General features: G+C 42.8%; 1 protein-coding gene across 1 annotated transcript in view; it reads left to right on the top strand.

The window, feature by feature from the left end:
- Positions 1-727: 727 nt before the first annotated feature.
- Positions 728-14340, top strand: part of COL17A1 (collagen type XVII alpha 1 chain) — a 47328-nt gene continuing 33715 nt past the window's right edge. Inside the window, exons 1-8 of the mRNA XM_080402567.1 lie at positions 728-6379; positions 7103-7147; positions 7943-8041; positions 9904-10041; positions 10398-10445; positions 11377-11412; positions 13027-13074; positions 13454-13597. Coding sequence (XP_080258693.1) covers positions 6328-6379; positions 7103-7147; positions 7943-8041; positions 9904-10041; positions 10398-10445; positions 11377-11412; positions 13027-13074; positions 13454-13597 — 610 coding nt within the window. The 5' untranslated portion in view covers positions 728-6327. The remainder of the gene's footprint in view (positions 6380-7102; positions 7148-7942; positions 8042-9903; positions 10042-10397; positions 10446-11376; positions 11413-13026; positions 13075-13453; positions 13598-14340) is intronic.

The following is a 14340-nucleotide window of genomic DNA, read 5'->3' as shown; positions in this document are numbered from 1 at the left end:
TTACAGAGCTAGAGTAGTCCAGTGCATTCAGTGTTGTCTTCTCTTGAACAACTTCTGTCTGAGCAGCCAGGCTGTGTCTGAGGCACGCAGCTGTGCATTGGTGCTGCAAGCAGACATAAAAAGAGATGACCAAAGTGCACGTTTAAAGTGCAATTCATATTAAGAGGAACATAACGTGCCATGTTCAAAGAGTGTGAAGTTCAAAAGGCTAAAGCCACTTTCATCCGTTTGGTCAAGGCTTAACCCAAGTACAGTTTGGCCAGGTCCCAGGCTGAGCTCTACATTGCTTAATGCCTTAATTACCACATGCAGCTTGTTTAGACAATTAGACATCCTTTCATTAGTGTTCAGAAGGCAAACTCATGGATATTTCCTGCATGCTGAAAGGAAATTATGCTTCATAAATATCTGTTTGACTAAAGATAAATATAGGTAGGAGATGCATTGATGAATTCTGAGGAAGTCTTGATGCCCATCAACGAACACAGAGCATAACCTTTGGAGTGGCAATGTAGTGCTGTAAACCTTTGGAAATGTCCAGTACAGAACTTGAAAGAACAGAGTGCAACCTTGACAGTAGGCAGCTACAATCCCTCGAAAGGTCTGCAAAAATATGCATGAAGCATCAAGTTCTTTCCCATTCACTGGTACAGATCTGTCAAAATCTGTGTAGGGTGAGAGAAGCCAAGGTGAATACTGATTCTTATAAAGAAGCAGAGGGCACATTCAGTAGGAGGAAAAATCTTTACACAGGGTATAGTTAAGCTGTACAAATATTTGCTGTAGGACACTACATACTGAAATGTTGTACAGATTCAAAAGCTGTTTGGACAAATTAATGGAAGATATCCATCAAGGAATGATTGAAATGCTGCTGCTTTTGACTTAGGAAGTCTCCAGTGTACACCAGGAAAATATCTGCATATGCTTGTCCTGTTCACATAGTCTTTCCAGGGCTGTTAAAATGGGCCATGGTGTAAGACAGGGTCTCGAGCTAGATGGAGTTTTGCTTTGACTCATCGTGGCTGCTCTTCTGCTCCTGTTCCTATCCAGTGAGAATTCTGTAGGTGGTACACATTTATTAATAGTGCTGCCTTCTGAATAGAGCATAAATGTCTATGAGGTTGGCAAGGCAGTTCAGACCACTGACTTGAGTGATTTTCAGCCAGTTTGTACTAGCTGGGAGTTTAGCCCCTTGTACTGCAAGCAGTAAAATACGCTTAGCTTGCAGCCAGCTTTGCAGAGACACCAGCAGGTGCTGTGTAACTTCCTGCAAGAAAATGCCAAAACAGATCTCACATCATGTGTCAGAAAGTACTACCCTAACCGTTCATTTTCCCTGACATAAGCCTTCACACTTTTGTCTGGGATCTAAATAGTTAATCTACCTAAGCAAATAGGTAGGAGCATTTTTTTCTTTCAATAAAGTTTGATTCCTGGAGGCAGATCTTTTTTTCCAGTGATTGTCAGATAATTGGAAGGGTAGGGTGAGGCAGGAAACCATGACACGCCTTTGTTGGGACTTGTTTAAGATCACGGGAATAGAAAAGCAGAAGACGGGCGAGAATAAAACAGGTTAAATAAAGAAGAGGTGAACATTTTTGGATGATCACTCAGATTCCACACACCTTTGGAAGGACATGATATAAAGTGTAGGTGGCAAATTTTGGTAGAAAGGAAACGGTTGAGGAGAAAAACAGATTTTCAGTTCAGTAACCAAAGTACTTCAGGTAAGTTACATTGCTAAAAAAAAAGAAAAGAAAAAAGTATCCTTTATTTTCTGTCTTCCGGATTCCTTGAGGAACAAGGCTGTACGGTCAGGCAAAATAGAGGAGATGTTGCATTTTTCTGTGGGGAATACAATGTAAAAATAAGACTGTGTAAGAGCTGTGCTATTTTAGTTTTGTGTTTGTCACTGAATACTGCCCTTTTAAAGTGAGTATCCAGTGAAAGGAGTATACCTGATGGGAGATAAGAAATGTGAAGGCAAGCTCTGGGTACATTTTTAATGCCTTTTGTGAAACTACCCTGCAAATAGATGAAGTTTAGCTGAATGTTCTCTGTTCTGTAAGGGCACCAGCATGGTGAAATGCAGATCATCTGCTGGTTGTTTTTAAAACCGAGCAGATCTGAAATGTGCTGGAGGAGTAATGATCGTAAATTGGAGCTTCAGATGGTAGGTGCAGGGTGTAATACTAAGGACTTGATCTCTAGTCCTGAGAATGCCTGGAACAGCTTCTGAGTGAAAGCTTGTGTTGCCATAGTCAAGCTTTGCTTTGTCTCAGGCAGGTGGGTTTATTTATCACCAGTGACTCATTGATTATGAACTTTGAGCCACATTTTTGTCGTGGAAGATTAGGACGCACTGTAAGGTGTTTCTGAAGCTTTGCCACGGGAAGTCAGAAAAGTCTGATTTGAGAATTGGTTTGAATCCTTTCTGTAGCGGGTCTAGCAATTTGGACATAGTGGCATTAGTTAAAAGTCCTGTCTTCTTTACCTATCTTTGGACTGACATGTAGAGGTGACTCTGGGGAAGTTACTTGTCTTTCTGTAACTAATTTCTTCATCTGTGAAATGGTGACAGCAGCACTTTCCTGTTTTGCAAACATTTTTTGTATAATACCAGATTGTTTGTCTCCCTTTCTGTGTCAGAGACAAAAAGCTTGTGCAGGTCAGAATGGCCTTGCTTTGGCCTGTTTCTCTTTGGGTAGCACAATTAAGTAGGGATGGTGAGGACACGTTTTTGAAAGGAAGGCACCTGGCAGTGCAGAGTAAACCTGGGCAGCACTCCTGATTGTGCTTTGGGAAATGGGTACATATTGGTGTCAAAGAAGCCAGAACAGCTTGTGGGCAGAGCGGAATTTGGTTCCTACAGCGCATCCAAGCTTTGGCTGGGCTTCTAACCTGCTTCCCTGGTATTAGCATCATTTTAGTGAGTCTACAAAATGAGCAGATTTGGAAGCGTGATTTGGTTGCTTTGACTCTGACTGTGTTGGGTTTGGTAGAGTAACTGGAAAGGAACAGCTTTTAAAGCAGAATGAGAAGGTCAGACTCCTAGACTGTAGGGTAAAAGAGAGATAAGGGGCCATTTTTCAACCAGTTCTATTAGTCCTGGAACAGTGGCACCTGAAAGGCTTGATTAAGAGGAAGGGGCACCCTAAGAGACATTTGATATGATGGGAGACATGGCATTTGCTTTTAATATTGTCAGTGACATGGTTTGGAGGTATCTACTGAGTCTCAGAGTATTTGTCATCAAAGAGTTCCACTGACATTAAATATTATTAATTTCAGCACCTGCTGGTGCCTCTTTCTCCTAATAGAGTGTCTTACAGCAGGAGTCTTATTAATGGAGGGAGGAGAGAGCTGAAAGGATGTGCTCAGAGTGTAACAGCATTCTGACATGAAAACTGGAAGGACATTGTGGAGAAATAAAAGAATCTGAAACATGCCTGCTTTCATTTTCCCATTACAATATGTCTTGGTGGCTATTCCACTTGCTTTTAAAAAATGCCTGTAATAAGCTTTATTACTGTTGCACACAATGCCTAAGTTCTAAAATAATAAGAAGAGTTTGAATGTCCCGTCTTCAGATTGGCTTAGTGTCCTTGCCAGTGTGCTGCACTGCAGGCAGGTGGAACAGGGGGTGCAGAAGGTGGAACAGGGGGTACAGGAGGCACCCTGCAGCATCAGGCTTATGTGGAAAGCACAGATCTAAGCCTGTCTTGCAAAACTGAGCAGCTATTACTATCCTGGTTTTCAGTGCTGTACAGAGAGGAAGCAGTGTGCACAAATGTGGCAGGGCTAGACATCTCCTGGTTCCTGGCGTCATTAAAGTCTGCAAGTTCCCTGTTTTTGTGGGTGCCACAAATGCAGTACAACCCCTGAGCTTATGTTAAAATGGCCATAGGGTTGCCCTGTCTTATGCTGCCTGCACTGTTTGAGAGTCATCCCACTCCACAAGTTCCCACTTGTTGCTCAGAGATGATTGCAGGTGGCTCCTCTGATTCAACAGCGCTGCTGCTTTGCCACAGACATAGCCCACAGCTATGTCTTTGTGAATCCAGATAGGAGCTAGTGAAATGAGTCAGTCCTGACAGATAATGGAAATCCAGCTCAGTCAGCCTGCTGGAGCCTGGGCTGGCTTTTTCATTCATGTGGCAAACATACATACAACACAGATCAAAATGTACCATGTGGTGGGGCTGGGCTGTGGCATGTGGTTTAACCTCTTGCTGTTTTTTTTCAGTTTGGTATCAGAGCAATATACTCCCCTTTCTCAAGGAAAGGGAAAGATGTAGAAGGTGCATTCACTCCATGGTGGTGCTGGCCTCTTCCAGCATCCACAATCAGCACCACTTCCCCAATAGTGAAAGGAAGTGGAGCTCTGGGGCTACAAAGCAGTAGGAGAGCAGTTTCGAAATACAAAGCTGTGCTCCCTGCCAAAAACACTGGCAAAGCCAACAGCGCTGACATTTAGACAAGAGCTTCCAGCATCTGTTTTTAGGGAAGGAGCTTGAAAGATGCTTTCACTGTTGACACAATAAGGAAGAGCAGCAGAGATATTGCCTTTCCTTGGAGTGAGTGACCAGGAACCCTTCCATTGCAGGGGACAGTCACGCTGCTGGAGGAAGAACTCTCCTAATGTGTATAGCTCTGGTCATGTGTATACCTTGGATAATCCCTTGGAAATCCCCAGTGTTAGCAAGCACTGTAAGGGTTGGGTAGTATCCTGCTGCCAGGTTGTGTAAGGACTTGGATGTGGTCTCAGGAGCCCCATTTACAGGGCTGTTTAGCTAGGCTCAGGGTCTGAGGTGCAGCCAGGGAGGGCACTGTGAGCGTTCTCTTCAAAGTTCAGCTGAGTGTGTGACAGGAGGCTAAAGTGGCTTCACTGACACTGTGCCTTCTACACTCAAATTGCTCCTGTCCAGCCCTGGGAATAGCGGGAGCTGCTCAAAGACAGAACTGAATCTGCACTTCAGATATTCCTGCAGATTCTCTGCTGCATCCTGCCTTGTGTCATTATTTATGCATGGGCAGTACAAAAGTAGTATCGAGGGGGCTACTTGGTAGACACTTTGCAGAAGGATAAGTGGAATTATGAGGATCAAACTCAAATGGTAGCTGAATTGGAGGGCATGGTCTTGGGTTCTGCCTCAAGCTGGGCTCTAAAACTTGGATGAAATTTTGTGCAAAGCTTTTTTTTTAGACTTAGCCTGTTAAGTGTGTTTGGTTTGGTACAGCCATGCCTTCAATTTTAAGGAAGAGTCTTCAAATACAGTGAAGAGTTTTGGCCTATTATCACCTTGTGTGTAAATTAAAATCTCTTCCTTCTTATTCCTGAAATATTATCTTAGAGAGACTAGGAGTGAGCAACTGTGTATTTCCTTCTGACAGAAGTGTCTTTTCTAGCTGATGTTTCTTTTCTGCAATCACAATGTTTCTTTGTGGTATTCCTGCCTTGGAACATAGTCATAGGTCTGGTAGAGACTGTAATTTTGACTAGAGAGGGATCCAAGTCATGAAGAAGAGTATACACAGCATTCACAGCAGTGATTACAGTACTGTGTAGACTGACCTGAGCTGGCATTAAATTAGATCAGATTCCAAAGCTGCAGACAGAGCCTCCAAACCATCCCTGCTTTGCCTGTAAAGCAAGATAAAGCATTTCCTACCTTAAGTTCCTTGTTGCCGAAAATAACTAGTTTAAAGGTACCTCCAGTGTTTCTCTGCTTCACTGAAGTCAGTCCTGTGGCTTTAGCGTCAATGTACTCTGAGAATGCACACTATTGCTGTTAACAGTATCTTTCCTCAGGTTTTTCTGGCAGTAGGGGAATGGTGCAGGTCACTCACTCCTACAGCTGCCTGCATTTCTAATCCTGTACTGTTGAGTCCTGCCCAGAGCAGATATGCAGAGTGGTGTTTGGATCCTGTGGTTCTGATCAAGCCTTTGCAGGGGCACAACTGGAGACCATAGTGTAGTGCCACAAAGTCTGGATATGAATCCAAGTATGAAATTCTCCAGCACTGCGTGGATTTGCTTCAATTGCCCCAGTCTCACCTGTTAGCTTTACAACCCCACCTGCTGTTTCAGCTCTGCTGTGTTGTGCAGCATCCAGTTTTGTAGGCAGGTGGTGCTGGTCTGTTAGCAGTACCCATATGGCTCCGGAAAGGCACAGCAAACTCCCTGACATAGATGTCTTCCAGGCAGTCTAGTCCCCAGCTGAAGGCAGAAAAGCGGTGGGATTTGTGGTAACTGTTGTCATCTCATACTATTCACAGAGCTCTGAGTGCAGTCTCTCTGCTTTCCCTGCAGGTGGCAATGTCATGGATTCCGTGAAGAAAACGAGGCAAGATGGATCAGAAGTTACTGAAAGACGTAAGGAGAATATTTTTTATTTTGATGTCACACACCAAAAATCCCAGAAATTGATTTTTGTAAGTTTTGTAAGGGACTGGACCAGGGGTCCAGAACTAAATACTGCACCTGTCCCTGGTCTCTGTTGAAGTCAGAACAAGGAATAGAATGGGGCAATATCAGACATTTGGACACATGTAGCATGAGCTGGTTGTTTAACCACAGATGATTGCCATGTAGTAACATTTCCAGCCAGTAGTGCAGACATTTGGATTCTCCTCCTACCTCTGATATGGCCTGTGTGGCCCAGAAAATATTCTTTAGATATCTTGTTTGGCTGTGAATAAAACAGAGGATAAATTTCCTGATGGCATTATGGGAATTAGCTAGTAGGAGGTTAGTAAGGGGTCTGACCATGGACTTTGCTGTTACAGCAATGGCTGTGGTTCAGAAGCGTCAGAAATAATACTTCCATGTTTTACAGGGATCTTGTAAAGAAAAAAAAGTCTTTCATGACACTGATGTTCTTAGTTACTGTAGAGTTAGACAGGCCTGCAAACAAACACACAGCATTGTGTGCTAATGAGAGTGCAGCCCCTAGGCAATGTGATCTTAAGGGACTTTTCTTTAAATGAGTCAATCTTCTTTGAATGAGTCATGCTCTTCAATGGAAATTAAGTAGAGCATTGGTCTTGTTTGGCTGTATTAATATGCCATTACCTCTGCACCCTTTTCTTTCCTCAGTTATTACAGAGACGGTAACCACAAGACTGACATCCTTGCCACCCAGTAAGTAGTTGTCAGACATCACGTTACTTCTGCTCAGTGTTCTGTGCCCCTCCACATGATTTAACTGCATTATTTCTGTAAATTCCTGGGTACAGCAAGTCTGAGTGCAGAAAGACTTGCACCCAAAGAGAAGCTATTTTCAGAAATGTCTCTCCCAGAATACTTGTTAGTGGAGAGAAGTAGTATGTGGGGAGCCATCAGGGTATTGTCAGAAACAGAGCTGCACAAAAAAGTCCACTAAGACTGGTAGACCAGACTCTCCAAGGGCTTAAGCCCAGATATAGGGTCTCCAGTGGTGACTGTCTTTTGGGGACAAGGGTCAAAAGTGATGGGTCTGCAGCCTCCACTGCTGGGGCTGCAGTGTATTTCCTTGTCATCTTATCCAGCTGACAACAGTGAGTGAATCTTTTCAGGTAATATCACATATCATGGGCGATTTCTACCTCTGCAGGGAAGTACAAGTACCAAGTAGGGAAGAATCCTACATGCTCTTTATACTACTGTATTCTTGATTAGCTTGCTGCAGCTGGGTTGGAAAGGAATTGCACTATCTCATTTATGATGAGAGTTAACAGGAACATCCTTCAGTCCATGTATGGAGCAAAACTTGAATACAGACTTGCTGGGTCTACAGTGTGAATCGTTATGTGCTCTGCCAAGACATTTCTCTGCAGTTCTGATGTCTCACCAGACATGAAGCTATGCTTGTAGTGAGTGTGAGGACAGCTTTGGTTACCTCCTGCCTTGCTCTTCTGACCCTGAGAGAATGTCTCATTTTGTGCTCATCTCTTCCAGAAGGAGGGAGCAGCAGTGGGCTCAAAACATCATCCCACACTGGAGGGAGCGGAGTGGAAAAGAGGTCTTATGCCCATAGCAGCAGCTATGTGACTTCAAGTAAGGAATGAAGACATTGCACAGTGATGAAACAGAGAGCGAAGGCAGCAGAAATGGTCTGAGGAGAGATTCAGGGCAGGGAAGTAGGATGAGCCAGAGGTAAGGAAAACAGGGTATATGAAAGTAGAAGTGGCAAATACGCAGAACAAAGGTATTCCTTCCCTAGATCTGGGTGTGAAGATAGGTGAGTAAATGGCAAAATTCCCATTTTCCACAGGGAAAGCTTGGTTTCAGGAGAACAACAGCAAAAAATGCCATTCCCACCATTGTTAAGAAGTCATTCAGAAACCAAATTTCCCTTCTTTCAGGATTTCCAAATCACAATCTTTCTGACCATTCTTGTTCAAATTACAGTTTTGATTAATCTTTTTGTTGATCTTGCTGAGGTTAGAATATCATTAAAGAATTTCCTAGAAAATATTTTCTTGTGCATGTGTGTCCATGATGTTAGCACTTTCAACAGTATGCCAGATTTTCAGGACATGCTAAATCAGTAAGTGCTGTGTACTCCATAAACCCAGGGTTTTTCTCTAACAGCTTTCTTTGCCCAGCTGTTAGATTGTCATAGTAAAGGTTTCTGAAATATAAGCTTTCTAGCCAGGTTTCTGGCACACCCCTCTCTCTGTCCCCAGTGAGATAGACGGTATAACTATCTTTGTAGAAAACATCCTCCATGCTTCAAAAGAGCTGACAAACCAAAGGGAATGAAGTTTGGAAGCTCAAGAGCAAAATTAGCCATACGCAATAGATCTGACAGACACCTCCATACCAATTACAGGCCAGAGTGTGGAATTGTTCTGCCTCAGGGTAGATGTGAAGTAACTCCAGTGAAGATGTCAGTCTAATTGTCTGGACTAGCACCAGTCTGAGAACTGAACGCAACCTTGCAAACAACTCAGATGACTGTGCGGGATTGCCATCTTCCTTGTTATCTCTTTTCAGTGTGTGGAGGAAAAGAAAGGAATCTGCACTTTAGAGATAATGAGTTCTTGAAGTTTCACAGACCGTTTTCTAATGTCTGCTTTCCCACTCTGCTTGCAGAATGCCTCTAACAGAGGCCTACTTGTCACAGTAGTTCTGCTGAATTACGTGGGAAAGTTACAGAACAAAACAGGGGAAAGTTTGCAAGAAAACACTTTGTTGAGGTTATAAGGGCACAGTCTTTTTGCAGGAGCAGTAAACAATACCCAGTCTGATCCTGCTGTCAGCATGGATATGTTGTACTTTATTACAGGGCTACCTTTTTGCTGTACTCTGATCATACTCCAGCATTAGGTTTCGTAGAAGAGTATGAACGCATTAGTTATGGCGGCTCAGTTCTTTCTCCCACAGCACTGATGTGAATTAGGAGGTAAATTCTTTCCTCTGTCTAAATAGAACAGCCACTAATAACCTCCACGCTGCCTTGGGCCTGACGCAGACCTCCATATCTTCTCCAGAAAATGAACTGACTAAGGCATGACTAAGTGAGAGTGTGGATAGCTGCTTTGGGAGGGAAGTGGACTCATCTCTGCTCTCCTTTATTTCATGAACTGTATCCTTCAGCACTATGAGTTTGGTTTAACAGTCTCCCAATTTCTGTGGCTTGTGTCATTTAACAACGGAGTTTACAGGTGAATCTGTATCCAAACTAAAACCCAGAACCATCCAGAGCCAGATTTATTCCTGCTTAGGGGAGGTGGCTCATTCATACCCCTAGGCCAAAACCTGCTGTCATATATATCATTGACAATATCTTTTTCTTGAAGCCACAAAGATAACCAATACTCCTCTCTGCACTGAATATTGAGAACTCAGGACATCCAGAGTGTGCATCCAGAGCATACCTTCAGTTTGCTGAGGGCATTTTGTTTTGCCTATAGGTGGAAGTGGTAGATTGAATTCAACATCGTCATCCTCTGGCTACAGACAAACCCAGTCTCCCAGCTCTACTCTCACCAAATCACCTGGCTCAACATTTGAAAGAAAAACCTATGTCAACCGCCATGCAACATATGAAGGTATCACAGAACATGCCATGGAAAGGAGGCAATGTGTAGTGCACATTGTGAGGTCGCATTAATGCAGGATTGTCCCAAACAGCACAAGAATCCCATTGTGGTTTTGCTAGGAAATAAGCCATCAGGGACACATTTTAATGATTAAGTCCTATTTATAGTAATGCTCATTCCTAAAAGGAGTTCTGGCACATTTTTGTTGAAAGACATTAGCAGCTTTCATGTAATCCTGCATAGCTCTTTTTTAAAATGGAAATGTTTGTTGCCCACTGGGATTAGACAGTTACCAGAAAGACATGTTTTTAAAGCTTTTAATGATTTGGGCAAAGTATTAATGAGCATCTTTCTGTTCTTTGCAGGGAGCTCCAGTGCAAACTCTTCTCCTGAGTTTCCCAGAAAAGAGATTGGTATGTTCTTTTTAGAGCTGTTCCTTTGAACATTATGGCAAGGCCATGTGAGTTGGTGACTACAGTGGCTTTTTGCACATCGCTGTGTCTTGCTCTACCTGTGCTGCCTCTGTATTGAGCAGCCAGTACAGCTCCATGATTTCGGAAGAGTTACTTGGGATTTACATTAACAACTGACAGCAGAGTCTCTAGCTGATACATATTCAAACAGAGGGTGCATACCATATATCTGCTGCCCTCAAGTGCTTTTGTGACACTCTCCATGTGGCATTAGACACAGACAGGAGAACATAGATATGGGATGCTTCGTAACATTTCTTCCCCTCTGCACCCATAGCTGAGAGAACAACTCCAAGCGAGAAAGCCCAGACAGGATTTTGAGCCATTGCTGGATATACTTACCCAGTAGCTCTTTTCTAGGTTTCAACATGTTTATATGGAAAGATGAACTGTCTCTCAAGTGATATATTCTACACTGAACTTTGTCAGCAGGTATGAGTTTGCCCTGTCCAAACTCTAAGGTACTGATTTTACTCAGTGCAAATAGTGAAAAATATGGTCAGGCCATCTTTCTGGCTCAAAGAGGAGGCAGGGTTTTGAAGTGTCCAACCTTGGCTGGTGCGGTAAACAGGCCTATTGGCTTCCTTTTGGCCAGTTGGAATGGGAGATTACCGTTTATGAACAACATTTATGTGTACAAAAAGAAAGAGCAGTTGGTCCAGAAATGCTAAAGGTGCTAGTGATTCTTTAAGACACTTTAAAGCATAAAAGTGGCCTGGTAGAAACTTGAAGCATTCAGTTCCCCCAGCTGTGCCACAAGCAGAGGTTACTGTCTGAGTCTGAGCACTCTGAGAAAGATCTATGTGTTCATTTTCAGTGAGGTCACAGACAGTAAAGCCTAATACTGGTTTTCTTTCATTGCTGTTCACAGCATCTGCCTCCACAAGAGGGAGAAGCCAAAGTCGAGGTGAGTGATACTGTTCTTTTAGAAGCCTCCATTGCTTTCTTCAGTATGATTCAGGCTATGTTAAATGGACCTATTCTGTAGCTGGAATCAACCAGTTTAAGTGTAGAGCAGTCAGATGAGGTATGTGGATTTACACCACTGCAGATGTGAACCATTTATCTGTAAGCAGTTGCTTAAACAAGTTTGGTGTAAAAATTGACCTTAGTGAAGATCATGGTGGTTTGGACTGTGTCAGAAAGGAGGATCTACTTGGGGACCTGGACATCTGGGGGCATAGGACACAGGCTTCTGTCTTGTCTGTTCACTACCATAAACTCTGTCCATCCATGCTCTGTGACCCACCTCTTGACATATTTACAGTAATTGTATTCATGTTACTCCTACTGCAATCTATCTTGCAAACCATAAGGCCATACCCCAAAATGATCTTATGCTGGTAGTAGAGAGGTGGTGAGGAAATTATGGACTTGCTGTGGTCTGTTTAGCCAGCTCACTGTACAGCTCTGCATTAAGGCATTCAGCTTCTCTAATAATTTATTAACAGTGTTGGGGAAAGAAGGATTATATTGGTCTGTAAGAGTGTAATATCTGTTCCCAGTTGCTTGAAGAGGAAACTATAATGTCACTTTATCCAAGTTTATTTTAGCGGTGGATATAAATCAAAGTGCGCTCTTGCGCACTTCTCCTGGAGAGTATCACAGTTTCCAATTATTCTACCTCAGATCTTCACAGGCTCCTCTAGCACACTACATACCTGAGCTCCCAGCAGAACTAGGCCATACATAATAAAACAGACACCAGAGAATCAGCTCCAGCTTCTCATATTACTTCAGAAAATAATTCCAATCCATCAGCTTCTCCACATGAATGCCAAAGCTAGTGTTTCTTTTATAGTGCATGCACTGTCAGATTTCATCTTGAGGAGCATATATTGCATGTCCTGGCTGGCCAGTTTGCTTGTGGGTAGCAAGCTTAAAGGCTTGCCCCAGCCAAATCACATTAACTCTATAGTCTCTTGCGCTGGACAGTAAAAGTCAGTAATAAAATCAAGTACCTAGCGAGAATGTTGGCTTAAAACTGGCCGGTTACATTCAGTGAGTCAAAAGACAAGCCAGCAGGTTGTAAGAGACTAAATCATACAGCCCATTGTAGAGAAGACAGTGTGAATTTTACCCAAGTAAAATCCCAAGTAGGGATTTTGTGTATTTAGTAAGCTTCTTTTGGCTCTCTCAGTTTTTGTCCAGAAGGACAATAATAATAATAATAATATTTTTAGTGAGTGAGAATATCGATATGATTAAGGACTGCATAATTAGGCCTTGCGTATGTCTGGCAGTAACAATGTTATTGACTTCAACAGAGGCTTTCAGTGAGTAAAATATGGGTGTCTGGAATTAAAAGTATCAAAATGTGACCCCAAAACAAAAGGCACCCAAACAAATTTACAACCAATTCACATGGGCCACGAATGCTGCTCAAATCAAGCAGCAAGACAACAAGATGGAACACAGACATAAAGAAGGAAGGAAATAACTTCAACCTAAATATTAATTCCCAGCCCAAGACACAAATGCATCTCACTCTATATTCATGATCTGCTTTTTCTTTTCCCAGAGAGTGAAATACGGGTCCGACTGCAGAGCGCATCTCCCTCTGGCAGATGTAAGTGCCATGGATTTTATTCCAGGGGGATCAGATATAATATAGAGGGTGTTGTTGCTCTGGGTGTGTCTGCAGCGTCTTTGGGACCCAATCTTTATGATGACAGCAGCATATCATTCTTTTTTTCTTGTTAAGAATATTCATTTGTCTCCCCTTTTTGAACAAGGAAGGATGCTGTGGGTTAGATGGTGGTCTTGCAAGGGTGTAGTTGTACTTAGTCCCAGAAATGAGGCCTTGAAGCTTTGTTATTAAGTGGCATCCCCAGAAAGTACAGCTTCTTGGACAGGTAGATTCTACTGAGTGGTTTAGTGTGGGTAAGATTACAGATCAATGAAACAATGGCTTTTGGGTGAGCCTGGACACTTGCTTTTCTTTCCAGGGACAGAGTTGGATGATGTGAAACGTTTGCTGAAAGGAAGTCGGTCAGCCAGCTGCAGCCCTACTCGATCGCCATCAAGTACTCTCCCGATACCGAAAAAGGCTGTGGTGGAGACAAAGATGGTTACTGAAAGCTCTCAGTCAGGTGCTTGGCAGAGGATGGTTAGCAATGCTGGAGCCATTCCAAATATTATTTGCCATAAAAATACCCAGTTGCTAAGAACAACTGAGTAAGAATATATGATCTCTGTCCCAGACAGTGGTGGCAATACAGAAAAAGGGTCAGAATGCTGGAGGGCTGTCCAGATGTTGACCTAACAAGAGCCATCTTGGTAGCTTTCTAGTGTCTTGTCTGATTTCCTTAAAAGTAAGCCAGTTCCTGCTGTCACCAGCTTTAATTCAGAGGCACTTCTGGCAGAGACAAAGAGCTCTAAACAGATATGTCTTAAAGTGATTTGATCTCTTATCTCCAGGCAAGATGGAGATAGCACTGAAGACAACATTTGGGTTATTGTTTGATTTATTTGCCACACCACATGGTTCAGAGATCACTAGAACTCGATAGTAATAGTAGTAGTACTTAAAACACTATAACCAGCTTTTATTATTTATAAGCTTTACCACAGGGCTTGAGGCAGTGGTATTCACATTCACTCCACTGCCTTCCACCAGTATCTAGGAACAAGCAATACCTTTTTTTCTTGCACATGGCTCAAATCCTGTCCAAAACTTGGAATTCTACTCCAATACACCAGTGAACAAATCAGAGCCTTATGTGGGAAGTAAGTCATATGTTGCATGGGCCAGGATGATTTATTAATAGAATGGCGGACCGAAGTGTTTTATTCTGGTATCATAGCATCTACAAGCAATGAAATCTCTTCAAGG

Source organism: Falco punctatus (assembly GCF_963210335.1).
Source record: "Falco punctatus genome assembly, chromosome: 9".
Lineage (NCBI taxonomy): Eukaryota > Metazoa > Chordata > Aves > Falconiformes > Falconidae > Falco > Falco punctatus.
The sequence above is the reverse complement of the archived record's forward strand: the minus strand, read 5'-3'. Positions and strand labels throughout refer to the sequence as shown.